The sequence below is a fragment of the Anomalospiza imberbis genome, chromosome 1 (assembly GCF_031753505.1).
Source record: "Anomalospiza imberbis isolate Cuckoo-Finch-1a 21T00152 chromosome 1, ASM3175350v1, whole genome shotgun sequence".
Classification (NCBI taxonomy): domain Eukaryota; kingdom Metazoa; phylum Chordata; class Aves; order Passeriformes; family Viduidae; genus Anomalospiza; species Anomalospiza imberbis.
Window position 1 is genome coordinate 13951204 of NC_089681.1, and position 27166 is coordinate 13978369.

Below are 27166 nucleotides of genomic sequence, written 5' to 3' on the forward strand. Positions count from 1 at the left end.
AGAAACAGATACATCTTCCTCCCCTTCCATTTAGCTGAATGAGCCTGAGGAGGATCTGTTTTCCTCTCAGTAACCTCTGCCAGTTTTTTCACTGCTCAGGGATGAAAAACGTCTTTTCAGATAAGTCAGCATATCTAACTCTGAACAAAAATATACACAAGATAGTTGTGTTGAAGAAGATCCCACTTCTTAACAACAGCACCATTTTCAGCTGAAGAATTTTAATGGCTTTCTAATTTGTTTTCTGCTCTGGTTAATTGCATAAAATATTTCTATCTCTAGAAAATTCTGATAGGAACACTACTGTCCATACACATTAACCTGTTTAAACAGGCTTATGAGCTATAGTTTTATTTCTCTACAGAGCCAGCTGTTGGGCATTTATGGCTAGTACCAGCAATGAGAGGACATAGACCCATCCAAAGCCCACTGAAATTCAGTTAACAGTATTAATTAAACATAGGGAGCTCGCTATGCAGTTGGTGCTTTTCTTTCTGCTGTATCTGAAATGAAGGCAATCAGCCTCACCTACCTCCCAGGATCCCCTGACTTGACACTGGAGCTGCTTCCAATCAGAAGAGACACATTGCCATGTCCATCTCTTGGCCATTAAGAGGATAAAAGTAATTTAGTTTAAACTTCTACTTATGAACTTAATAACTTCTGCTGATGGAATTGCTGTAGCATTATGGTTGACACTTGAAGTTGGTCCCTGCTTGGAGAATACCATACTCATACAAAGCTATCCTGACCTGCTCAAAGATGTTCATGTCAGGAACAATCCTTCCCACTGCCCCACAATGAAAATGTGGGCATGTACAGGTAAATTTCATCTATTGGCACTAATGTGCTTTTACCTGGGCAGTATGTACATAAATGTATTTAAGAATAAATGCTAAAGTATTAAAAAGTTCTGAGAAGATCACAGGAACATTTCCATCATCCAATCCATATACAATACTAATCAAATGGTGACTACCCATCAAATACCAGCAATGCTCCCTCAGGTGGTAGGCTTTCTGTGCCAGTTTTCACATCACTTCTTACAGAGAACTTACCACTAATTCAAGTGTCTTGGATTTTTATCATCCTGAAAAGTGTAACCAGCATCTGTTTCAATCTTAGGTTATGCCTGATGCATGTTCAAACAGCTAGGGATTTGTAAGGAGGCACGTGTGAGGCTGTCCATGAAGATGATGGTTTCCAGATAGCGTAGCTGAATTTTTATGAAATAATATGCAGGCTTTTTCCACCTATCTCTTGCCAATCTTGCTCAGCCTTGTGCCTCAAAGGGGAGAAACTGCACAGCCCAGTGCCAACAGGGGCCCCAGTTTCAAATGCTCAAGTGCTGGCATATCCAGAGCTGAGGTTTTGGTCTGGCCTGTGAAAAGGGAGAAAAAACCATCTGTGAAATCTGGAGGCACATCAGGTTTGGCTTCCACCCCAGGATTCCACAGGCTCCCATAATCCTTTATAGCTATCTGCAGGTTGGCAAAATAAATCCTTTCTCCACACTTTTCCTCTGCTCCACACCTGGCACACACAAGTTCCCCGGGGCTTCCATAGAGCCCTCGGGGCAATCCCAGGAAGCACGAACAGCAGGGTTTGATCCTTGTGGCTTTAGGAAAATGCGCTTTTCTAACTTAAACCGGGGAGAAGGAAGAACAGCGCCCTGAGTGGGACCTCTCCTGCGGGCAGGAGCATGCTGAAGACACGACTGTCGCTGGAAAATCACAAGAGCCCCACGTCGCCGCTCGCCCGGGCCTCTCCCCGGGCCAATCCCCTCAGGCCGGTGCAGGCCGGCGGCGCCTCGGCGAGAGGCGGGCACCGTCCCTCGCATTCCTGCCTCAGCAGGGAAGGGGAGCGAACGGGGACCCTCCTTCTCCTCAGCTTCCCCGCCCTAGCCTTCGCTTCCAGCCTGCCCCGCTGCTGGGGGGCCCCGGGGAGCCGAGCGAGGGACCTGAGCCTCGCCTCGGGCCCCGCTGCAGAGCGGAGCGCAGGGCGGCACAGCCAGGCAGCCCGCCAGGGAGCAATTAAACCCTCCCCTGGCCAGCCCCCGACACTCCCTCCTGCATTTTCCAGTCTGTGGTTACGGCGCTCAAAGGGTTCCATTAAGTCACCAAGTTTTACAGGTTCCTTAAAAAAAAAAAAAAAGAAAAGAAAAAAAAGAGGGGCGTGGGGGGAGGTGAGGGGGAGTGAGCGAGAGAAAAGTTTGGTCATGGCAGGAGGGAATGTGTGATCAAAGCTGAGCCCAAGCTTCCTGTTACACCGGGACTATATATATATCGTGCCTTTAATGTTGGGAATGTAAGCAGCTGCTGGAGCCTGGCGCTGACTCTCTGCCTGATTCCCAGAGCGCTGAGGTTTCTTCCACCGACCACAATGAACAAGTTCCTGTGCTGCACGCTTGTGGTGAGTCCCTTCGCAGAGGTAGATAGGCTCTAGGATGCACTGCAGCTTCAGACATCAGGCTGGAGAGACACACGGCATTTCTTCTAGCGTTTTTGTTTTGGGTTTGGGGTTTAGGGGGAGGGGTTGGCTGTTTCTGGGTTGCTTTGTCTTCTCTCCGTTTTCTTGGTGAACCCTTTTTGTTTCATCTCTCCAAACTTTCCTGGTGGGTTTGGAATGTGATGGACATGTTCAGCTCCAGGGAGACAGCAGGGCTTTTCATCCCATTCTCAAGGTAGTGGCATGATTTGCTTTTATTTTGCTTTTATTTTACTGACTTCCTCCCTCCTTTTGTAAGGCCTCATTATACTGGTCTGAAGCAAAACCCTGTATCGAGTAATGAATTTAGAAACTGTAGGCTGGAATGTTTGTTTCTGATTTACAAAAGCTCCATCCCTGCCTGCCTCTAATCTCTGCTGCAGTGTCACTCTCAGGTACTGGCTTGGCTTTCTTATTCAGGAAAACCACTGTGAACTCCACAAAAAACCCCCACAAGTGTGTGGTTCTTGTCTTGGCTTAGAAAATTCAGCTTCATATGCAAGAAGGTGATGAATTAGTAGCTTTGTCAGTAGCTATTACAGAAGAAATTGGGTTATTAAATCTGGTATAAGCCCCTGCTTTAATAAGTTTTTGTTTACTTGGTGATTTAGTAAGATACTTCCAGATGCAAATTTAGAGATGTTAGCAGTGCAGTAAATCTTTCAAAATGTTATTTAATCCATTTAGTCATATGGAATTGTATGAGTTCAGTTTAATTAAAACCTGCCTACAGACAGATCCTGTGTAACATCTATTTGGAGGCTCTTCATCTTTTGCATAAGGAAACTTTCAAAGAAAAACATTAAAAAATAATATTCAGAGGAGGCTCTTGATAGCACAGTAACTTGCTTCTGAGTTGTTCTGGTGAGCACAACGGCATTAATGTTGTGGCAGAGCATTAGAACTGAGATCCATTTATTCTGAAAGCTTTTTATAAATGCAACGAGATTTCCAGGATTTGATGAGTAATACATGTTTATTACTCTCTGTACAACTTTCTGAAAGAGCTTTTTGAGAAGGAAACCCAAAGTAATTAATGGTGCATGGGAAGTAAAATTTGTCAGGCTTGTGGTCAGCAGATAGAAACGCAGGACAACTTTTTCATCCCATGTCTGATGTTGTGCCTGCTTTGTCAATATGAAATTACAGGACGTTAATCTGGGAATTTCAGCAATATCTGGTTATCAACCTGGCTTCTTATCTGTGGCTGTCATGAAATAATCACATCAGGATTTTGATTTTGATTAAATGCAATGTGCCTGTTCATGTTCTCCCACAAAATAATAGCATTTGGTGAAGTGCAGCATAATCCTCTGGCAGATGGAGTCTTGGAGCTGAAATACATTGGAGGCAGTACATAGCAAAGAGATCATCATTCAACTGCATTATTATCATTGTTATTATTATTATTACATTTATTTAAAATTATTGTAAAATGTAAGTAAAATTAGTGAAGTTTAAGTACTGTCAGATGTGCTAGAGTTCAGAAAAGTAGCTGCAGTGTCTGTTTTATAGCTACCCTTTTAGAAGGTACAACTATAGATCAAAGTTCTGTGTGTCTGGCTCACAACCTAGTTTGGAGATATTGTATCTAAAAAGACTTTGGGGGCATGGTGTACTTTCAGCCTTGGCCTCTTTGCTAAGGTTTCAGAAAGGTTATACCTGATGTGGTGGTGCACTCATGTATGTGTTGTTTGCTTGGAACACTGAAGCTGCTTACAAACATTATGAAATTGGACCGAATGGAAAGAAATTCCCCAGAGCTGAATCTCATTACTTGTCACGTAACTATCTTGACCCTTATACTTGACCTTTCTCTATTTTGGATCTCTGGGCACATGTGACATTCTTTTTCTGGCCTGCCTGTTGGGTTTGCTGTGTGTAGGCAGCAGTGGCTTTGCAGCCTGTGAGGGTAGGAGTTATCTTTCTGTCTGACTTTCTTTCTGTCTGCATGTCTGCATGTGTCTTGGTTAAAAATAAAACACTAAGGTTACCGGAAGAATTTTTAAAAGATATTGTCACAATTGAAGTAACACCCACTGTTCAAATCTCATGGAAAACTTAATTTTGTTCCTTCTGTAGAAACACCTGTTTGCACATAGTACTGTCAGTGCAAAGGGAGACTGTAGTTACAGTAGGAACATCCCAGGTCTGGGTTAGCTCTAAATCTTGCTGTCACTCTGGTGAATAACATTCCAAAATGTAAGACACATATTTTGGAGAGTATCTGGTTAGTTTTCCCTGCTTTCTCCCTCTACAGGTTTCAAGGCAAATGTAACTCATAGAAATCAAGAATTTCAATTTAGCACTTCTTTGATAAGATGTAAAACTGCTCTTCATCTGAATTTCATTTTTCTACCACTGAAAATGAAACAGTAGTTTAGCCCCCTAAATTGCTTTGTGAATGACAACTAATGGTGCCTCAAAAAGTCTCTGCAATACTTGACTTTTTGATGTATTGCTTTACTGACAGAGAAATGAAGACAGTGTTTCATAGCCTCAGTTTTTGAATATGCGTCACTCAGGAGAGTCACCAATTAAACTCCTAATGTAAAAGAGGAGCCTCCACTTCATAAAGTGTCTTCCAAACAAAAATAGGTCCTGTTACGTCCAAAGTGAGTGGATTACAATGAAGGAGTTGGTAGAATTGTAGGAGAGCTTTGTAAGCTGAACTCAAACCAGTGGAGATGACTCCATGTCAGATTTCATTGTGTACCTGGCACTTGGCCCTGGTCTGCTGAAAGGTCCATTGTCTGGACAGTGCTCTCGTGAGCCTGCAGCAGCCCACAGGTCAGCAGTGCTGCAGAGCTGCTGGCCCAAAGAGGTTAAATCTGGTAATTGCATGGGCCTCCAGAACAGCAAGATGAGATGGACGAGAGCTAGATTGGAGTAATTTGTCACAGGATGGCAAGTATTTTAAAATGGAGATTTTCAATAGGTGGATGTGGATCTGATCCAGCATGGCATTGTCACACACTGGATCTGAGATACAAGCTATTGATGAGGAGGACCTTGATAATATCATCCAGTGCTATATTTTGCCAGTGGGATTTCTCTGGGCATGTGAATGATTTCAGTGAGGAATTTTGCCTAAGGGTTGAGGATATGTGAAAGCCTCCTGCCTTTGTTTTGTCCAAATACTTTGTATAGAAGGCAAAGTAGGAGAGTTGTGAGGTTTTACTTTGAACCCAATGCAAACATTGGGAGCAATCTGACAGATGTCTTGAATGATTATTTATCACACAAGGAAATATGCTTTGGAATACTTGTGGAATGCAAAACAGAAACAGATTTATCTTTCTCAGCAAATTAAACATTCTCCTTTGGTCTACAACCCAAAACCACAAAGCCAAGATATATAATAATATTTTCATATTCTGAAAAGCCACTCTCTTTTCTGCCACAAAGCAGTGATTTAAAGAGATGATGCTTGAAGGATTTTTACTTCATGTGCTTTGTCTTCTAGTTCATTTTAATTCAACAAGAGAAATCAAGCAGCTCTTTGCCTTACATTTAAAGATGAAAGAAAAGGGCGCGTATTTTTTTTTGCCCAAGATCTGAAATGAAATTTTACAATCACATTATTTCTCTTTCAAAAGCATCTTCTAAGGAATCAAACAAATGGACTGCACAGCCTTTTATGTGTATGCTGACATAAGGATGGTATGAAGAAATATAGCTTCAGGACTAATGTGCTGACGCAATGAAAGAGCTGCTGTCTAACCTTGGGTAATTCATCTTGAATAAGTTCTCAGAATTTACTTGTATCACACTGACTTACAGTAGACTTATATTTCAGTATTTACAGTTCATCCCGATTCCTCACAATGAGACAGCCATCCTGAGAGGTGCCCAGGGTTTTCCCCAGGGACATGGAGGAAGATTGAGTTCTTCAGTCTTTTTAGAAGCGAGCCTATGACACTAGAACTCCATTTCACCCAATAGGTTGTTAGATGTAGTTAATTATATTAGGTTTCATTCTGGTTTTCTTTTGCTGTAAGAATTTTGTTATTGATAGCATTTCATACTCATAGAACAAAAAAAACCCTAACCTTTAGGGTTTTGTTTTTTTTAATTGAGTCTTGCATTTTACTAATCCTAGAAAAACTGTTTACAAACGAATCACACTAACAATTAATTTGTTGAGATGTAAAAGATACTGAGCATAATTTTCTTCCCTTAGTGCTGGCATTTAAAGAATTGTCTGAGGGTTTAAAACTGAAAGAAACTGCCTGGATCTCTTCAGTCCATTTGCCATCTCTTCCAGGAAATGAAATGCCGTATTTGCTTTCAGAACAGCATTGAGAGCTATATTTAGGACACATGTGTTTCTTACACCTGCTTCTCAGTGAAAGGCTGTTCCCAAAATTCCTCTGACAAGATAATCCCCTTTTCATTTGCCAATATAATCCTTTAATGGAGAAAGTCCTTCTCTCTGAGTTCTCTGTCTATCTGTACTGAATCCATAGCTTTTCTTGTGACTTGCCAAGCTATTGAAAAAGTCCAGATCCTCTCTAAGAAGAAGCTCTCCATTTCCTTCTAAACTTTCTCTGTACCACTTCCTAGTGAATTAACCTTTCCTAAACAAGGATAAACAGAACTTTATACAATCTTCTGAATGACAAATCCATTAAATTTTTAGTGTGCAGCACTGATGGATGCCAGCTTTGGTTTCAGAAGGGTTATAGGATGAACATATTCATTGTCCCTACTTCTGATTCCAGTAGACTGAAGCCAGACTTGTAATTTCTTCCTTCTTTCAAATAAGCACATGACACCTTTTCCAGCAAGACTAAAATAGGCCAGGCATGTTTATGGAAGAAATCTTGCTTTCTATGAAGCTTTTAGGGAGACCACGTTCAGAACTAGTAAGTTCTGATCATGACACTTTCCTGTGCTCAAATAGTGCTTAAGTGAGTAGATGACATTCAGGTGATTAGTATATAGACCACCTTTCAATATTGACATTCAGATCAATCAGAGGTTTTGTGTAGCTAAGAAACTGCTATCAAGTTGGTCATAGCATAGTTTAGGAGAGGAAATGTCAGGAAGGACATAAAATGCATTTAAATGTCATTTTAATTTGTCTTAGGAACATGCTTTTGAAGGGCCTCTCCTCATCATCTTTATTTACTGTATTTTAGTTTCCATATCAGAGCAGCCCTGGCGTGTACAAAGTGGATTTACCAAAGTAAACTGAACTGATGAAAGCAAATCTAGAGATGGACCCCAGAGACACACCAGATGCACTGTAACCACTAATGCATGCTTGTCCATGAGAGCAGATTGAAGTTAGTCCAAAATATCCCCTCAGAATAATACATAATGTGGATGTCAGGTGCTCGGCACCATCTGTTTTGCTTTGCAAATCTGCTGTAACAGGTGATGCAAATTCCTAATGTAAGCACAAACTCAGTGTGTGTTAGGCCAGCAGAAAGGACAATTTAGTGATGTTCCCCTCCAGCTTATTCTGTGGACTGGGCGACAAAAGAGTCTTTTCATTCTGTTTGTGCCAAGTTGCTGCAGTAAAACTAGTGAAAATGATATTTAATTATCTTCCACCATTACTACTGAATTCTCACAAAACATCTGAAAAATAGATTGACTTTATTTTGGCACTTGATGTAGGTTTAAAGATAACTTCTGATTTGCAAATTGCATATCAATATTCAGAATACCCAGTTGTGCTATATGTTTTTGGACTGCATGGAAGACAATTTTGCGGATCTCTTTTCTTAAGTATTATCAAGTAACGTACAGTAGTCTTATGAAGTGTGGTATTGGGGATTGAGGTCTAGAAATGTACTTAGCAACATACTGATGGCTATATTTGGTCTAAAAAATTCCAGAAGAAATGCCCTAAAAAGACCCATATCCTGTCTATGGGAGTGGTTGATATCTGATGCATAGAAGAGATGGAAGAAAAGGACAGAACAATATCACTATTTTTGTGAATTCAATTTTTGATTTAGGATTTCTTGATCAAAAGGTGAAGTTTATGTTTAATAGTCCTTTATTATTTTCATCCATTACTATGTCAGGTAACATCTTGAGCTCGACTGTTTGCAATGTCCTATGGCAGAAAGTTGCACAGCTCACTGTGCCAATAGGCTTATAGTAGTCAAACAGTAATAACTGTGATCTAGCTCTGTGTTGAAAATTATGTATAAAATGGTCTGGTAAAATTCTCAGATATTCATTGCATATCTTTAGTTTGACTGAAGAATCTTTTTGTCATAATATTTTACTAAAGAAAATAATTGGCTCCTGCATACATGTGGCTCAGCCACTGATCAATGGATTATTGCAGCTATATAATATGTGTTTCTGGGGAAAAAAGGGAGAACAAGTGTGATCTGCTTTTCTATTAAAAGCAAAAATAAAAAATCAAATGGGAAGACTGATTGTTCTTTTAGTGATGCTGATTTATTTATCCTGTTATTATGAAGTTTGGTTATGTTCATTTAGATTAATAATATTCTAGTTGACATGATTAGTTTATAGTTATTGGTTCTTCCAAGAACAAAACTCAGTATGTCTCACACACACATGGTTCACGTATTCTTTTGCTCAATTTTTAAAATAAATTCCTCTCAAATTGTGTTGAAATGTTTTCAATATTTATTGGCTTATTTTCCACAGCCATAGGTTCTTCAGGAACAGGTGCCTCTATTTTTCCCTACAAATCCCTATGCTTTCATACCCTGATTATTGAATTCTAATTAATTTTAATGCTGAATCATCCCCTGCAGCAAAACTCTCTTTGCCTCATACATGGTTTCAATGTTAATAGCTGAGTGAGGAAAATAGATAAAATCTCGTTATTCTTGCTCCTACGTGTTGCAGAGTAGGGTTAACAGTTATGAAATTATTCACCTACCTGTTCATTACGAGAAAATGTGTCACCAAGGGCAGAGGCACAACCCAGAGGAGCAGATTCTACTGCAGTGACAGCTCTGGATTTCTGGGGAGCTGTGCACTGCAGAGCAGGAGTACTGGTGTTTCTGCACAAGGACATACTGCCCATATGACTGGTTGCTGTCCCAAATAATTTTCACAATGTCAGATTTTCACCTCTGTTGGAAATTGTCTTGGGTTTCCACAGATATCTGCGTGAAGTGTGGGGTGATGCTTGTCTTTAGAGCCTGTGCCACATGTTGTAGTCAGATATGTTCAGTGAAGGGGATGCTTGTGTCCATGCAAGTCTTGGACTCTGGGATGCTGTATTATCTATTACTGAATTAAAACCATAGAAGAAAACTTCACTGTTCACATCAACAAATAATGAGATTAGCAGGACTTCCTTATTACTAGAGTCATAGCTGTAGATTTACCAAGGGTGGGGGCATTTTTCCTCAATGTAAAGCCACTCACTATTAAAAAATGTGCTGCACCCTCTTTGTTAAATAGATCACACAAAACAAATCCAGTCATTTAAGGAAAATGGAGTTGTTCATCAAACTTCAAAGATTAATAAGGAATTTCTCACAGTGAAAGGTATTGTGCCTTGAGACCACAAGAAAGGTGAGATCTCCACCTCTAGAAATCAGATAAGTTATCAGACTTAGTCTAGGGTAGCTACAGGAGGCTGTAGGGAATATCCATACTATCTGCATTTCATTCCTCAGCCCAAGTATAGCTGTATGAAAAGTGGATTCATAGACGTACAACAGGAGAATGCATCTAAGAGTATTTGCTTAAGCAATAAGAGTTCCTAAGTTAAGCATCTCATATCACTTGTTGTTTACTGTGAATTGTGTTAATGCAGATGAAGTTTTAAATTGTCCTTTCCAAACTTAATAAGACTATGGCTTTAGAAGTGCCATGATGTGGCAGAAGTGAGGCCCTTAATGAAGCATCTCAAGAAAATACAGACTTAAAAAAAAAAAGTTAATTCCACTTATACTCTGGGGACATTTGGAAAAGAGGAAATCCATTTTTGAAATTGAATTGGCAACTCTGTGTTAGCTGACAGGTTAAAATAGCAACAAAGACAAGTCAGATCTATAATTCTATTGGATACACTTAAAAATGTCTTAGGTCAGATCCAGTTTACTTCATCTTTTTAAAATAATGTACAAGCTTTGGAAGAGAAGTGGCACATGCAGCCATGCATGCAGTGGTGGGACAGAGCTGGGTTATCAGTGAGGAGAGTGAGCTGTTGGGACACCCTGTGGGGATCAGGGTGGTTCTCAAGAGTTATTTTTCTGGTAGTCTGGTGCAATCACAGAACCAAATTTTCAATTATAAGACAAAGTGATATAGAGGTTGTCTCTGCAAGCAAGGCAGGCTGTCTCAGACCACCAGGTCCCCAATCACACCAGCAAAGCAGACTGTTGTAGGAAGCAGGAGGACTCTAGCTGTCATGGCATGTGCTGGTACTGAACCAGCTTTTCAGGACAGCTGTGAGCCTGTGGTTTTAGGGAGGAAATGAAATCATTGGCCTGGTCTCTTCCAGCTCATGCTATTGAGTCCTTAACGTGCCCTTCATACCCCACATCATTCTTTACCTCTGTCTCAAGCTGTGTCTTCTCCTTTGATGCACCTACCACGTGACATCCCAAAAGCTTCTGCATATCAGTGCAAAATTAAATGGAAGGCATTAAGAAGTAACCTCTATTGTTCTAGCCATTAATTTCTGTAAAAATAGTGTAAGAGAAATAGTGTAAGGCATCACTTTTAAAGGTATCTGTGGTGATGGTGCACTACACTGGTCATATTCATATGCTCAGGCACAATTTCTTTTGCATCTGAAGTACTCAATACTTAAGAACGTAAAGGTGCAATAATCCCCACCTTTGCTGTGCATTGGACAAATTCTCTGGTGCCAGGCAGTAAAAGGCCATTGCCCAGTGATATTAAAAGGGTGTAAATTGGAGAAGGATAGTATCTACATCTATGGAAGGAACCGCTTAGGTTGGGAAGATTTGCTAGATAAGATCCTAAAACATTCCCATTCTAAGATGGACATGGGAAAGTCTGGAAGCTGACCAGTATCAGAAATTTCTAACGCAAGCATTTGTTTGAAGATAGTGACATGAGTAGACTCATAAACTCATTGAAGCGCAGGTTTCCTTGTGATCATGGTGCTCCCCGCAACTAAAAGGAAGTGATGTTTTATTTTCCTGTTGCTAGCTCTTGGACATATCTGTCAAGTGGACCTTCCAGGATGACTCTCCCCCCAAATATCTCCATTATGACCCAGGGACATCTCGCCAGCTGCTGTGTGACCAGTGTCCTCCTGGGAGCTACGTGAAGCGGCACTGCAGCGCCAGCAGCCCGACGCAGTGCGCTCCGTGCCCGGCACAGTACTACGCTGACGAGTGGAACAGCAACGAGGAGTGCCAGTACTGCAGCACCGTCTGCAAGGAGCTGCAGTTCGTCAGGCAAGAATGCTCCAGCACGCAGAACCGCGTCTGCGAGTGCGTCCCGGGCAGGTACCTGGAGCTCGAGTTCTGCTTGAGGCACACGGAGTGTCCGCCCGGCTCCGGGGTTGCCCAGGCAGGTGGGTTCCACTCCTCCATATGCACAGATGTAATCAGAGCTCTGCAGCACGTCCATGACTCGTGGCAGTTACAAGATTAGGAAAGAGGCTTGTCCAGATGAAATTGCAGGACAGTAAATTGTGAAGCCAATTGAACCTGTCCTAATCTCCATCATTTGGACTGTAGCCAAAGGAAGGTTTCTCAGTGGAATACCCTGCTCCTGCTGTAATATATAACTTAATGGCAGTAGCAAATGTAGCAAATTGCACTCTAATGAGAAACATGATGGATTGCCTCTTTTAAAGGAGCATTATCTGGAATGTAGTATTTGTGTGTGTGATAAATAATAATGGTTTTCATTTTGAAATCTGCTGTTTCAAGCAACTGTATATCTTGACAAACACTAGGAGCACTACATGTTTGACACCAAGCATATAATTATAACAACATTAATATAGCTCTAGTGTCACTGCAATATGTGGTAATAATTAATTATCAGCATCCTAAGTGGAATTTTCCTTTCTTAGGGAAACTGTTACTATTATCAAGCAAACAACCATTTCTTTGTCAAGCAGGCTGGCACAGTGCTGAAAGTCTGGTGGGAATATAGAGCAAAGCAGTGCTTTTCAGTGGAGTGTATTCTTCATTTAAGACAACATAAATTGTTAAACCAATAATTTGTTTTTCCCTCAAAACCAAATACATCATTTATTGTTTGGCAAATGCCGTGGCCCAGTTTAGCTTCAGTATTTTACACAACCTGAAAGAATTGTAAACTGTCATTGTACCAGAGCTTGATAACTGCCTGGAGAAGAGCACCGAGGAAGGAAATGCAGAAAATCAAAGCGTCTCAGACACCCGCAGGCAGAATGATTTCCGTAGGAATGGCATACCTGCAGTGAGAAACACTAGGGCTGCTCTGTACATTTTAGAGCTGAGCTGAATGACAGGCTGGGAGTCCTTTTCTGGTTATGAACCTCTCACTGGAGAGCAGCTTTGGCGGAAGGAGAAATGTCACTGTTGTATCTGCTCAGTAGTCCTTGAGTAATTGGTTGATGAAGCTTTACCGTGATGCCTTTCCACTGTTAAGCACTGCCACCTGGCAGCTACCACATTTCCAATTGTAGACCTTCATTAACCTAAACTATACCCAGGGGCTTGGGTTAATGAGGTTCCACTGTATCTCGGCAGCAAGTCAAAAGGGGCCAGAAACAAAATCCTCAGAAAGACTTCGGGAGGTGAACTAAGTATAAATTGTCTGAGCAATCATCCTGCTGCATCCCTCTGAGGATGGTGAAACATGGCAGACGAATTTCAATCCCTCAGATCAGAATGAAGCAAACTTTTAAAGAAGATAAAATGTTGAATTTTGTAATATCTTGAAAAGTTAGTTTCCAAAAGACCATCAGATTGAACCAGCTAAACCCAAGCGGACCTCAAAAAAGGAATGAAAACATTGTAAAAATAATTGCATCCCCTGTGTCAATAGTCAGTTTTTGAGGTGAGGCAGCAACTAAGAGTTTAATAAGTATGTACTGCACTGTGTTACTGCTTTTTGCCATATGATAGCCTTGAACTTTGTGATGATGCAAATTCAGATGAAATAAAACCTAAGAGCAGAAAAATACGATTCTACTTCCACACAGGGAGATGGCGCGGTCCAGTGCCTCATTGAAGGCTTTAAAGCATTAGAAATCTGTTTCCCTGGTGGCCATTATTCATGATTACACTGGGATATCACCTTCCTTTGTCGTTCCTTTTTGTGAGTGAAGATTAAGGCTTTGTTCCTTTGTGCCGCGGCCGGCCCTGCGTGAGGCAGGGTTTAGAGCAGCGTTGTTCTGGAAAGCAGCGCTGCTGCGGGGCAGCTCTGTCACCCCGGCGGCGGCTGCCGTTCCCTGGGAAGAATGGGGGATTCCAGGAGAGTTGGAGGGAGTGGCAGAAGGGCAGGCAGACAGCGGCAATTCGTGCCCTTAACAAGGGCGGCGAAATAAACAGTGAAGAAGCTGGCAGAGCTGGAGGGTGACTTTATGCTCAGTCCTGAGAACACTGATGCATTACGCGGTATAGTCCTCCCTGTGCTGCAAAGATTATGCAGCAAGCTCTGAGCAGAACGCTGCACCATTTGCAGGAACATTCCTTTCTTCCACCTCCTTGCTGCCAGAACTCAACAGCAGCCTGTCTGTAGCAGGGAGAGTTGCTGAGATGCAGCTGTCTCAGGCCAGCCAATTGCTGCCCGCTCGGTGCAGGTGCTGGCCGCCGCTGTGTCCAGCCCAGAGCTGCAGGCAGTGCACATTGCGCCAGGGCAGTGCCGGGGCTGCAGAAGGCACGGCATTTGCGACGGGGCTGGCACATGCAGGGGCTCTGCCACTCTAAACTCCTTCGTTTTCACGTTGTCTGCTGAAGTGCTAGGTCACGTTGTATGCAAGCACTCTTCCTGATTTCACAGCTGATTGAAAACTTGAGATGCATACTCTTTTCCTCTAAGGATTTCCCAAAATAAAGAAAAGATTACTAAAAGCTAACATTAAAATAAACATCCACATGTAAATACTTTAAAAGTACACTAGATGGAGGTATTTTCTTATTCAAATATAGTTTCCAATTTTTTTCAAATAAATCTTAAGCATGTGCTTAAGTTAATGTTCAATAATGCAGTATTAGATACCAGACTTCAGGCACTTGTTAAATGTTGGATGAATAAGGATGAATTAGGAGTGAGTATACAGCGGTAATTGATGCTGTTACTTTCCTGCCACTGGTGGTTAGACTGCACAGGTTCAGATTTCATGGATTAGTTTTCTTACTCTTTGTGTGCTAGAACCATATGTTGTCATTCTGTTGTTGTGTCATATATTTAGTTCTGATGTAAAACTATGCATTATAAATCACCAATGAAAACATGTATGTCTATTAAATATTTTTAAATATTGGATACTGCTTTCTTTGCTTTTAATAACACTTTATTCAAAACCCAAAAATAATTTAAAATTTGTTGTCTTTAGCTGATATGGAGTTGGATTGTATTTTTATCTAGAACTGTAGTAACTCATTCAAGTAAGGTTCTGTGCAGTTAACGCAGAGGGAAATTCAGAACACATTTTTTCCCACTTTTTTACTTTACAGAATATTTGTATAGTTGAAGGATGAAGATCAGACATAGTGTAATATCTGAATAGACTCAAGTAATTGAGGTTTTAAAGATATTACTTTACTAAATTACTTATTTAATCAGTAATCACTGATTTTAAATTTGGTAACAAGCATATTTAAGAGTACTATTTACTGTATTACATCAGCAGGAACATCCTTCTCCTAAGGCATCTTCTGTCTCTTTTTTTTCCTAAGTGATTTCTTAATAGATCACAAACATGAAAAGCAGAAGCATGACAGTTTAGAGAGGAATAGTGGTTTTTTTGCTGTTTTTTTTTTAAATTTCTTTTCCACAGTTGAGGTTTTATATAATTGGATGCATTGTTTTCCTGTTTCCACAGGTACCCCTGAGAGTGACACTGTATGTGAGAGATGTCCAGAGGGATTTTTCTCAAATGAAACCTCCTCCAAAGCAGCCTGTCTGAAGCACACAAACTGTAGTGCCCTGGGTTTCAAAATAGCTTTGAAAGGAAATGAGGTTCGTGACAACATCTGTCAGGAAAATACAGATACGACACCTCAAAAATGTGGAATAGGTGTGTATCATATTAAGGAAGAGTGCTCTGCAAACATACCTTTAGTTATCACTAAATTAATTTACCAAAATCTGGGATGAAAATACCTAGCTTGTTAGCTCTTTGCCTGCTATGGTGATGGCCATGGTAGAATTTTAATTATTGTAGCTCAGACCAAAAAGAACTCAAGCACAAAGAGAAACAGCACTACAAAGACAACTTCTTAGTCTGTTTTTTAAATACTTTTTCTTATCATTCTTGCTGCTTGGTTGTTTTTGTTTTTCAGGTTTGGTTTGTTTATTTTTTTTTCTGAGACAGGCAAGATCTGTAACAGATCATAACAATTGACATCTACTCTTTCTCATTTCAGATGTAACCCTGTGTGAGGAGGCTATGTTCAGGTTTGCTGTTCCTACTCATGTCACACCTAACTGGCTGAACATACTAGCAGACAGCTTGCCTGGGACAAAGGTTAGCACAGAAAATATTGAAAGGATTAAACAAAGGCACAGCCCTCAAGAGCAGACCTTCCATCTTTTGAAACTATGGAAGCAGCAAAACAAAGAACAGGATATAGTCAAGAAGATTATCCAAGGTATCTTATTGTGATAGCATGTGCATTATAAAAAACCTTCTGAATGGCATTTAAAAAATTGCTTGGATCAAATACTCCCTGGGGATGTGTTGTGTTTGGAGAAGGGCCTGCAGGCCTTCACTGAGATACATTGATGCAGTAAGCAGAGAAGGGGACAAAGGGAAGCAGGGAGAAGGGGAAGCGGGAACAGAATTCCACTTCTCCAGATCAGTCAAGGACTGAATTCTTCCCAGACTTGTTGCCCACTTTGGAGCATGTGTTGTGCCATGACCAAGGTATCCTTTTGAGACTGCACAACATACAAAGAATTTTGATCAAGTGACAAAACTGTTTCCCACTGTAATATCTGAGCAACCAAGGTTAGAGGGAGCTGGTTCCCTGCAGCTGAGAGTGCAATTTGTCTTCTATAAAGTAGAAGTTGATATTTTGGACTGGGACATTTATCCACAGGGTGGGGGCACATGGGAATGAGGAATACATAGACAGGCTTTCCCTTCTTTTTCCCTTTGGGTACCTCTTTGTCCCGCTGATTCATTTGTTCCTTTGATTCGGCTTTGTTTGTGCTGAATCTTCCAAGACATATTTCAAAGATGAGATAGTGCTACAGTATTAATAACAAGGTTTTTTTACAGCAGTCAGGCCAACTCTTTTCATGTAAGCCACCATCAACAACCACCACATTTGAATGATATTTTGTCCACTCAGAATAGATTTGAAAAATGCTGCAGAAATAGTTTTTTTACCCCTGTGCTATAGTATGTATGCTTATGTCAGTCTGTGAAGTGTCTAGAGTACTTCAAAATTCCAAATTGCTATTCTAACAAAGCTTGCCTAGGCATTTCTGAAGAGAATGAACTAAATTTTCATTCACTGGAAGCAAATACTAGGAGTCCTATCACATACACACAACATTTTACAGGATAGATGGGCCCAAAAAAGCAAAGATGAATTATTTGAAGCAAAGAAATTTGGAAAGCAAATTAACCTTGGAATTTTGGAAGGTTTTTTGCAGGCTACAGTAAAGCTGTAATGTGCTGTACTTACTTCTCTTCTCTTTTTGCTTTCTATAGATATCGATCTTTGCGAAAACAGTGTCTTAAAGCATGTTGGCCACCTGAACCTCAGCTTTGAACATCTCAACAAGCTGATGGCAAGCTTACCAGGCAAGAAAGTGGGAAAAGAAGATGTTGAGCGCACAATGAAACTATGTCAACCCACAGAGCAAGTTCTGAAACTTCTCAATCTGTGGAGAATAAAGAATGGTGACCAAGACACCATTAAAGGTTTAATGTATGGACTGAAGCACTTGAAAATGTACCACTTTCCAAAACGAACCATCCAAAGCCTGAAGAAGGTGATAAAGTTTCTTCACAGATTTACAATGTATAGATTATACCAGAAACTCTTCTTAGAAATGGTAGGGAACCAACTTAAATCTGTGAAAGTGAGATGTGTCTAACTCAAGATATGTTTCTTTCTCCACTGACTATTCTTCCCTAATTACTGCCAGCAGTAATTAAACTGGAACGTTATTTCACCACATTTTGATTTACTATTTATAGAAATGCCTGACTGGAATAGGTCTAAGTCTCCTGCAGTGGTTTTGAAGATGTTTTTTGCTGGGTTTTTTTTTGTTTTGTTTTTTTTTTTTTTTTCCTTTAATAAAAATCACTTTTGTAAAAGCTATTAACCTGATGGTAACACTAAGGGCCTGATTCTGCATTTTTGCACATTCAGAGTTGAAAAGTCCCACTATAGTCACTAGATCAGAAAGGAATGCCAGACCAGGCTCTACTCCAGTATTTGCTATTTATATTCTTCAAGGAATAAACATTTTTGTTGTACATATTTATTAAGTTAAATGGATATGAGACTGAATTTTAGGAAGAGAATTGGAAAGTACACTGTATATTTTCTAGCTAAACAAATATGATTCCATATATTTTTCTGGCAAAATTTTGTAGCATGCCTTAAGAGTTATTAATTTCTTTACAGTTTGTATTTAAAAAAATGTATTATTGCTTAGTATTATTTGTATAAGTTGTGGTATCTTTTGGTAAGGATGTTTTAATTTATCCAATGATTTTAACTCAAATACGGTGAAAATATAGCTCAAGTGACCTGAATATTTAAATATTCTGTGAGGAAGTGAATGTACCATATTTAAGAAGCTGGATTTTTATATAGAATTTCATAATCTTATTTTATAAAGCAATTAAATTTTTCAGTTTAGTTTTTGACTGGTGTTTTACTCTTGATTCTAAAATAGGAACTAATTACAAAGACAGACTATGTAGTAGTTAATATGTGAACCAAGTAAATATTGATCAGCACTGAATTTTCATGATCACTGCAAAGGTATAGAAGAAGCTACAAAAGTCTTGGTTCCAGTCTAAAAGGCCCAGGTGGGTGTATGGATTACAGCTCCGTAGACACATTTGTCCCAGCACCACTCTTGGCCCAGTGACGTTCTTGGAGAGCTCACAACCTTTGCCCTAACCACAGCTTGTAATTTCATGGAGGAAAGATGATGCATGGGCCTGACAGGCTTGGAAAGCCTCACATATTGCCACTGTGTTTAAAAGAAGGGAGCACCGAGAGGTCACATAAAAAATAGTCATTTACCATTTCCCTCAGCTGCAGAATGAGGCACCTACAAAGCCCTGAGCCCCATAAAAACAGAATAGAGAGTGGATGAGTGTCATTATCAAATGCTCACAATTTTAAGGACCAGTGGTCATTCACAATGCAAGCCAAAGGCTGTGGTGGCTTCAGAGAAAGACTGTCCTCTTAGGTTTTTTTCTTTAAACTGTGTGAACAGAGCTTGAATATTCAACATATTCTTTTGCATTGTGTCAGGAAAGGAAATCCATAAACATTTAGCCTTGTATGACAAATATTCTTCTATTACAGATGAGAGGATCTTAAGCAAAGAATGAGAAAGTGATTTCTGGTTGATACGATAGGTGTTCATCAGAATTGCTCTCCATATAGCAAATACAAATGGGACATACTGATCTAAAATACTTGGGATTCATTTTTCACTGAATTCTCACATCAGTTTTTTATCAAAAGAAATAAACTCCCTTTTAAATTTCACATGCTATTAGTATCTCATTTATTGGTGTAGCTGAGAAATGGTGCTGAACATGAAAAAATTCCTAGTTTTGTGTTGATTCATTTGGGATCATTTACATACTTGTACAACAGAAAGTGGTTTTATATGTAATTAAAAGATGATAGCAACAGACTCTCAAATTTGCAAAATAGATACCAGGTGTTTCCATGACTCTGACAGGTGTGGAGGTCTGGGGTGTTCTAGGTGTTAAAGTGAGAATAATGATCTTACTGGCAACAAAATGAAGATCACACACACCTTGTAAACAATATCATCTTAATCCTTTCTAAATATGCAACAATTTTTAAATTGATAGTATAGTACCAGTATTAAGTAGCACTATAATTTAAAAATTTATCACAGAGATAGAGCCCTCTAGAGAAAAGCACAGTTGCTTCTTAGTACATGGGTTTTATTTTATACATTTATACTTCCATTTCTCAAGTAGTTATACATAACTCTCATTGTAAACAATTCAGTGTTTGTGGTCCCTTAGGAATGACAATAGTGAAGAAAGTGCTTGGAGCCAGAGCCTACAGTTTAAGCTGTAACTACCATGTGAACATGCTGTGCTTCACTCCAGTAGAGTATGGCCTGGACTGGATTTACTGGGAAAATTTAGCATTGAACTATAACCTATGCCTTCAAAATAGGCACAGGTTATAGTTCAATGTTAAATTGAACTAATGATAAACCTTTCCCCCTAAACACAAAGTTACACATGCTTAAAGAATTATACCTCTTAAAGCTGATTCGGTTAATCAGTTGCCCATGCCCAGGTAAACACTTCTCAGCCAGTTTGTGCCTCATTTATGAATTCAGCTTCACTCAGTTGGAATGACTTAAACACATCCTGAGCAGGAGACATTTAAACTGTATTCCCTTCCCCAAAGAGCCTCCAGCCCAAAATAGCCAAGACAAACAAAAGCAAGACCCAGGATAATGAGGGAGAGGGTGAGGCAAACAGAAAGTGGGAGGAAAGCTTGGAAAAAATATGGGTTTGGGGGTGGTAGCTTGTTTTATAAGGAAGGCTGCAGGAGGAAGAAGATGTGCAATGGGCAGCAGGTAGGAGAGGGGTCCCTGTGTCCCTGGCCTGGAGGAAATGCTGCTGTGGGGAGGAAAATGTGAGGTGTGAGGGCTGGGGACAAACAACCAGAGCTGGGCCTTGGGGGTGACTTGAAGACAGATTTTGTGCTCAGGGTGCCCTGACCTGCCAGGGTTACAGTGCCTGCTCTCCTCCCAGCCTGGCTGCTGACCAGACTCAGGAAGCAAATGTTTCGCCATCCTCTGGCCAGAGGTGAGGCCGGCCTTGCCTTGGGAAGGAAAGAAGTAGAGGAACAAGGAAGCAAGAGAAGTGTGCTGTCTCTGCTGCCCCAGACAGGGGCAGGGATTGTCCTGTCCTGTCCTTTCCTGTCCTCTCCTTTCTGCTTCCCCTTCACTGAGAGAAAGGAAAAGCAGTTTTGGGAATATTTGAGGGAGACAGTGAGATGGGCTTGAAGCAGGTTCTTTAGCTGTCGTCTGCCCAGCTCTGTTCTTGAAGCATGGAAACAACACTGAGCTATCAAAAAATACCATGGATTTAAAGCACAACCTCACGATTCCAAAATCTTTTTAAATGTCTTTTTTTAATTTGCACTTGTCCTCCATCAAGGCAGTCTCTTAAGTCCCAGAAAATGCTTTGGAATATGGGGGAAATTAATGAAGAAACTAGACACTAAGTTCTGCAATAATATTTTTTTATGCTCTATACACATCACCAAGCACAGTAGACCCTGACTTGGTCCCTGACCATGGTCCAGGAATGCTCTCAGAGTAAAAATCAATACTATAGTCTGCTATAGAATTAATGTTTTAAAAATAAAGCCAGGTATTAGACAGCTTTTAAAAAGCGTAGAGAACTGAATAATGATGTTTGAAAGTGATGGTTGGGAATGGGCACAACACCAGAACCGAGCACCACACCCAGACTCACACACACTCATGCTCACACACCTTACACCAGGAACACAACTTATTCCTTCAGCACCCTACCTGTCCTGATATGGGTCAGCATTGCCACATCCGAGGCAGAGGTGTCTGGTTTGCTTGTGAATCGCATTCAAAGTGCCCAAATTGTCAGCCTTAAAGTAATTCAAAACAATGGTTCAGAAGTAAGCAAATATATATAGAAAAAAGTACCAGCAATTTCTGCAGACTATCGGAAACTATTCAATTTTGGACAGATGTCAAATATGGGAAAGACCCACCCTTCAAAATATTTCTTTGTTGAAATAACATGGAGAAATAAAAATTGGATAAAAATAACTGAAAAAAAGAGGTTTTCATTTCTCTTCCTTTACATTAGTTAGATGAAGAAGCAATACTGGCAATAAGCTCAGTAGTGAGGAGACAAAAAAATATATACAAAGCTAAGGCTGTGGTCACTGTGTAACTATTTCCAGTGGAGTTCAAGGACAAATCTATGGGAAAGGATTATAAGAATGGATGCAGAATTGCAATTAATTGAATAATTCTATTTTTTATATTAGACTTTTGAGATGAACAAAACTTGAGACAAAATAAAGCAGATGAACACAATGCAAACGTAATTTATTCCACTCATCATCATCTTCATCCCTTGTATTTACGGCAAGTTTGCGTAGGATTCCTCTGTTTGTCTTTTTGCATTTAAAAAAAGTTTTTTCATACTACCAGGCTATTTTTTTTAAATCATCCTGACCTTTAGTACCTAGGAGGTTATTTAAAAGGAACCACATGATGAAAGACTGTGGCTTTGGCAATATTTCTTCTATGAAGAAAACAGGGTGTGGTTCAATAATGGTGAAGACAGAACTTTCTGGACAATATTTTTCTCATTTATTTCTTTATCTAAGAAGGAAAATCTTCATTCTCTTTTAAATAAATAAATAATTTTTCTGGTAAGTAGGATATATATCATTCTGGATATGCAGAACTTTGTCAGCAGACAAAACAAAATTTCCATCCATTGACAGTATCGGTGGTTTGGTATTTGGGCTATGCCACAGCTCTGCCTATGGCATTTTAGATAAGTGAAACAACACATTCTAAAGGATGATTAATCCCATTTAATAAAATGGAAATTCAGTATCAGTAAGAAGTAGATCAGGTCTTTGCATTCTTTGAAGGGGAGAGACTGAGACATCAAAGACCAAGGTGCTTAAACACCAGCAGTTTTGCAGAAGCCTCTTTCTTTCTCCTGGCCGCAGTTAGGGAAGACTAACATAGGCTCACATTTTTGGGAAGGGTGTCCGCACTTGGGAGATGTCTGAGTGTTCAAAGTAGGGTGTGTTTTTTGGATTGCAGCAAAACAAACTGAGAGTGGCTGGCAGGCTGGTGGAGCCCTGGGGAAACTGGGCTATTCCCGTCTCTGGAGCTAGAGAGAAGCAGCTTGGTTTGAGGCCACGTGGGTTGGGACCCAAAACAGGGATACAAGGAATGAATGGGTAGTTACTGCTGTTGAGAAGTGTTTTTGAAAGTCTGAGAAGACTGACATGTTGAAACCTCAAAAGACAGAAGAATGATGCAGAACATTTTTGCACTTGGTGCCTCAAAAGCAGATTTTGTCTCTTGAAACAATCACAAAAGCGAAGTACTGAGAAGCGATTTCTTTGGCAGTTATTGACAAAGACCCCATAGCAGTATTTGGGTGATGTTGTATTGACAGAGGATGCTCGCAGGCCAGCAATGGCAGCATCAAAGTGGTTCAATGCCCAGCTGTAGAACTGATGACTCACTGATTCTCCCAGGGTCTCTCTGTACCCTCCATGGACTTGACAATTTAAATGCAGCACAAGGGAGTTCAGTCCCAGCAAGGAAACTGCTGCAAAGGTCTGTGTGCTGAAATTGGGTCCCTGCCTTCCCACCCCATCACTGTCTTAGTGAAACATGGTCTCACAGCCTGGCTCTCCCTTGGGGTGTAATCCAGGCAACTGATTACTTTGGGTGCAGGTAATTGCTTCACTTTCCTGCCATACCTGGAGCTGCTGGTGTCTACCTCTCCTAGTCCAACAGCACACACAGAAGGGAGGTGGCAACAGGAGTGAACTTCCTCTCCAGCCTCAGGGGATCCTACTCACCACTGCTGGGAAAGGGCCCTGACAGCCTGAAGACAGGGCAGGACACACCAGCCTCCAGCCTCCATCCTGGAATGGGGCCACACCAGTGGCTGAGTGCATATTAAACAGTCATAGAAAAATGGGCAGGCAGGACCTGCATTTGCTTTAAACAGGCATAGAAAAAATGTGTCTGCTCAAACAAAATTGATGTCCAGGAGCCACAACCAGGGAAGTATCAAAACCCCTTTGTACAGCTTAATGAAGTCAAACTCTGAGTGAACTATTGTTAATTTAGTGTTCTCTTCAGTTAAACTAATTGCAGAATATTTCTACATGCACAAAGAATTTAATTTCAAAAGAAACGGTATTGGGTGAAACACACAGGTCTGACTGTTCATGTCCCATCTTCCTCACTCCCTTAAAACCTTTCTAATCACACAATAGCCCTATTACAGCTATTTCTGCTTTCATGCTGCTCAGTTTGTTGATGCAATTCTTTCCCCTGCTCTGGCAGAGAGAAAGGCTCTGTTCTTCAATTGCATTTTACCCCTCCCCCATTCAGCCATGCTGTCATTCTCACGTCACCATGAAGAAAATCTGCAAGGTGCATACTGAGGCTGCAAGGAGCAGCTATTAACCACAGAGCCACTGCACTCTAAATAACCAACCCTACAAAAAATATTTTGTTAACTGCAAAGGCTCCATCAGCAGTGATCAGGATGACGGAGCACTTTGCTATTGCTCTGTGCTATGCTGTATTTAAAAGCTGCTTTAGAAGTGCAGAAATTGCACCTATTCCAACAAAAATGTCCTTGCTCCCTCTCATATGATGATAAGAGGGTGGTTATTGCAACATCTCACAGTGTAATCCTGAAGGGTATAGGACAAACTCAAACACCCACAGAATACAAAGTAAAAGGACTCTGACAAACAAAAAAAGCCTGGATTATACGTAGGGTAATGACTAGGAAAACCCTTATGTTAGGAAAATACACCCCTGTGAGGAATCATTATTGCTCCTACAGTATAGGCATTGTAAGACACATGCTCCAGTTTTGCTGAAGCAACAATAAATCGGACACACATAAAAAAAGCATCAGTCCCATTGCCTGGTTAGCCTTACTTAAGGTTAAAATACTTAGAAGCCCATTCAGTACAGTAAGCATTTAATCAGAGGATTCCTGGGTTTGCTCTCATGCCCCAGATGTACCATTCCCACAAAAAGTTTAACTGTAGAAATAAATGTATATTTCCAGAGCTGGCTATTTTTAAATGAAATCAAAATAATTACAACAATAAGAATAAAAAAGCTACAGTTCTTTAATAGCCATTTATGTTCTTTTTCTGTAGGAGAATGCTGAATTTCAAATTCAGCCCTGGAGATATTTTTCACTCTCTCTAGACTAAGTTAATGTTCAATCCTGAGATGCCTGAAGGGAGCCGCTTGCCAACACTGGAGGAGGGCTTGGAGTAATTTCCCCACATCCTGGTCAATTTACTACCTTCTTGGTAAGGTATCCTTTGGGAAAATAATGGGTCCTTGGCCCTCATCTACATAATGCTCAACGGTTGCGTTTGATGTTCCAAATGTAAGGTGTTTTCCAAAAAAAATCCCATTGAGACATAACAAGCTGGCAGTGTTTCCCTGAAAAATCCCAAGTACTGAATCTTGTGGGAAAGGATGCTGACTCACTGGTTCAATACTGAACTCTGATATGACGAGTTAGGACAGTCACATTATTCAGACAAGAAGAAGAAAGCAATAGAAATGAGAAAGCAAGAATGAAGAAAAGACAGTCTTATGTTTCCTTATGAATGAAGTCGTATTGTAAGAAGAGTGAGGTTAGACTCATTTGTCATACATGGCTTTAGCTGATCTGCATGAATTTGTTTTATTCAGGTTCACTGTGTTGTGCCTAGGGAATACAAATTCAGTATTGAATTTAAATTGCAGGACATCTAACTCTGCTTTTATTCCAATCCATGAAAAAAGTCCTCCTCTCCTTTCTCTCCACCAGACTCTGAACACCCTGTAGTACTCTATTCTCTGAGTAAAACCTGAAATGGATGAGAAAATCCTTCTTTAAATTAACATTTTAGAACTGCCTCTTCTGAATTCTGGTATCTGAATTATGGTATAGTTTCATTTATGTGTGATTTATCATGGGTTCGGGTGTACAGTTTATTCTGAAAAGTAAAAGGCAATCTTCAGGCTCATGTCAGGCATGAAAATACATCTTACTTTTTATATTTCTTTTTAAATTATGATTTAAGGTTTATGCCTGGAATTTTTGACATGTCCAAGGCTTACTTGTTTCTGTGAGGTTTGTAAATGTTTTAAAGGAAGGACCTACTGAAAAATTAAATTGCCACAGGCAAGTCAAATAGAGCCAGTCTGTACCACTGCCAGTGCAGTTATTGCCAGCGTAGATAGTCATTGCTACAACAGGAAATATTTCAGCTACAGTGTTCAGACAAAGAATTATAGGGGAAAAATACTATTTTGATGTTTATTCAGAGTAAGAAAATCTCCTTGCTTCTGGAAAGACGGGCTGAGAAGAAATGGATACATCTTAGTTTTAGCTCAGCTATACCATGCGGGATTACCCGAGCGATGACCGCAGGCACTGGGAGCCAGCCCAGCAGCCGACATCCTGCCTCCCAGCCTCCTCATCCCCCGAAGGCAACGCTGAGCACCGACCAGAGAAATTCTTGTGGAAGCTCAGATTTCAGATCCACTGGCTTTTCACTTCTACCTCCCAAGCAAACATTGGCTGGTTGTGCCAGAGGGGAATTTTGAGTCCACAGAGACAGACACCTGATTATCCAAAAACTTTCTGGGTTATGCTAATGTGTCTGGTTTCAGTCTGGTCTCTGCAAATTTTCTGTGAACCCTGCTTCAGTTCTTCTTTTCTTGTGAATTTCTCTGTGAACAGAAATTTCAGTGGATGCCTGGTCTTGCTCAGACTGATGTTGCACAGCAGTATACCTTGATTTATAGCTTTTTCCATTTACTGGCAGCATAGATGAATGACCGGGCTCTGCAGCCTACCCCAGATCCACCTTGTCTTCTTGCTGCTAGAGCTCCACCAGTAGAAAGGGGCCTGGGGTAATATGAAAGAATAATGAATGAAATGTCTAATACCTGGAGATGCATTTCCAGCTAGAGACAAATCAGGAGTTGCCACTAAGGAGCAGCCTCTAGGAACTCCTTTTAGCTTACTTGCTTCTGGAAGCAGCAGGAAGCCCAGGAAAGGGTTAGTGCCTGCCTGCTGCTTGTTGATGGCAAGAACAGAGAAAAAAAAGTAATCTCATCTTAAGTTCATGTGTCACTTCACCAGCGCATCCTGAGTCAACAGTTTGGTTTTCTTTTAAATGCTTGATTAAATATCAATATGCTACAAGTGGAGAAGCAAAGATATTTCATATTGTCTCTGTCAATTGCAGTGAACACTTCACATTTCTCTGCTCAGTCCAATTGCTTTGTGCTCAGAAAGATTTGGCACCAGGGTTTATTTGAATATGGCCAGAGAGGGAGTTTTGGCTTCGATGGTCACTAAATGCATCTGTCTGGCACTCTGCTCTGTTCCTTCCCACAGGCACAGAGCCACCTCACTCACAGAGCCCGCTGAAACCACGGGTGGGCAGAGCCCAGAGGGGTTCAAAGATTTCATCTGATGTGAAATATCCCCTTCCTCTGTCACCAGGGGTTGAGGGAACCCCAGCTGCAAGTCAAAGAG

The 27166-nt window shown here is 40.6% G+C and overlaps 1 protein-coding gene and 1 long non-coding RNA gene across 2 annotated transcripts; one reads left to right on the top strand and one right to left on the bottom strand.

Moving 5' to 3' along the window:
* Window positions 1–1096: 1096 nt before the first annotated feature.
* LOC137469596 (uncharacterized) lies at window positions 1097–2161 on the bottom strand. Its single transcript, XR_010996605.1, has 2 exons — window positions 1516–2161; window positions 1097–1381 (listed from the first exon to the last, which is right to left on the bottom strand). It is a non-coding gene; the product is annotated as an uncharacterized lncRNA (long non-coding RNA).
* On the top strand, window positions 2098–18464 carry TNFRSF11B (TNF receptor superfamily member 11b). The gene is made up of 5 exons (XM_068182399.1): window positions 2098–2412; window positions 11623–11992; window positions 15464–15658; window positions 16008–16232; window positions 17303–18464. Exons 1-5 carry the CDS (start codon window positions 2383–2385, stop codon window positions 17689–17691), a joined length of 1209 nt encoding a protein of 402 aa, XP_068038500.1. The 5' UTR covers window positions 2098–2382; the 3' UTR covers window positions 17692–18464.
* The last annotated feature ends 8702 nt before the right edge of the window (window positions 18465–27166 follow it).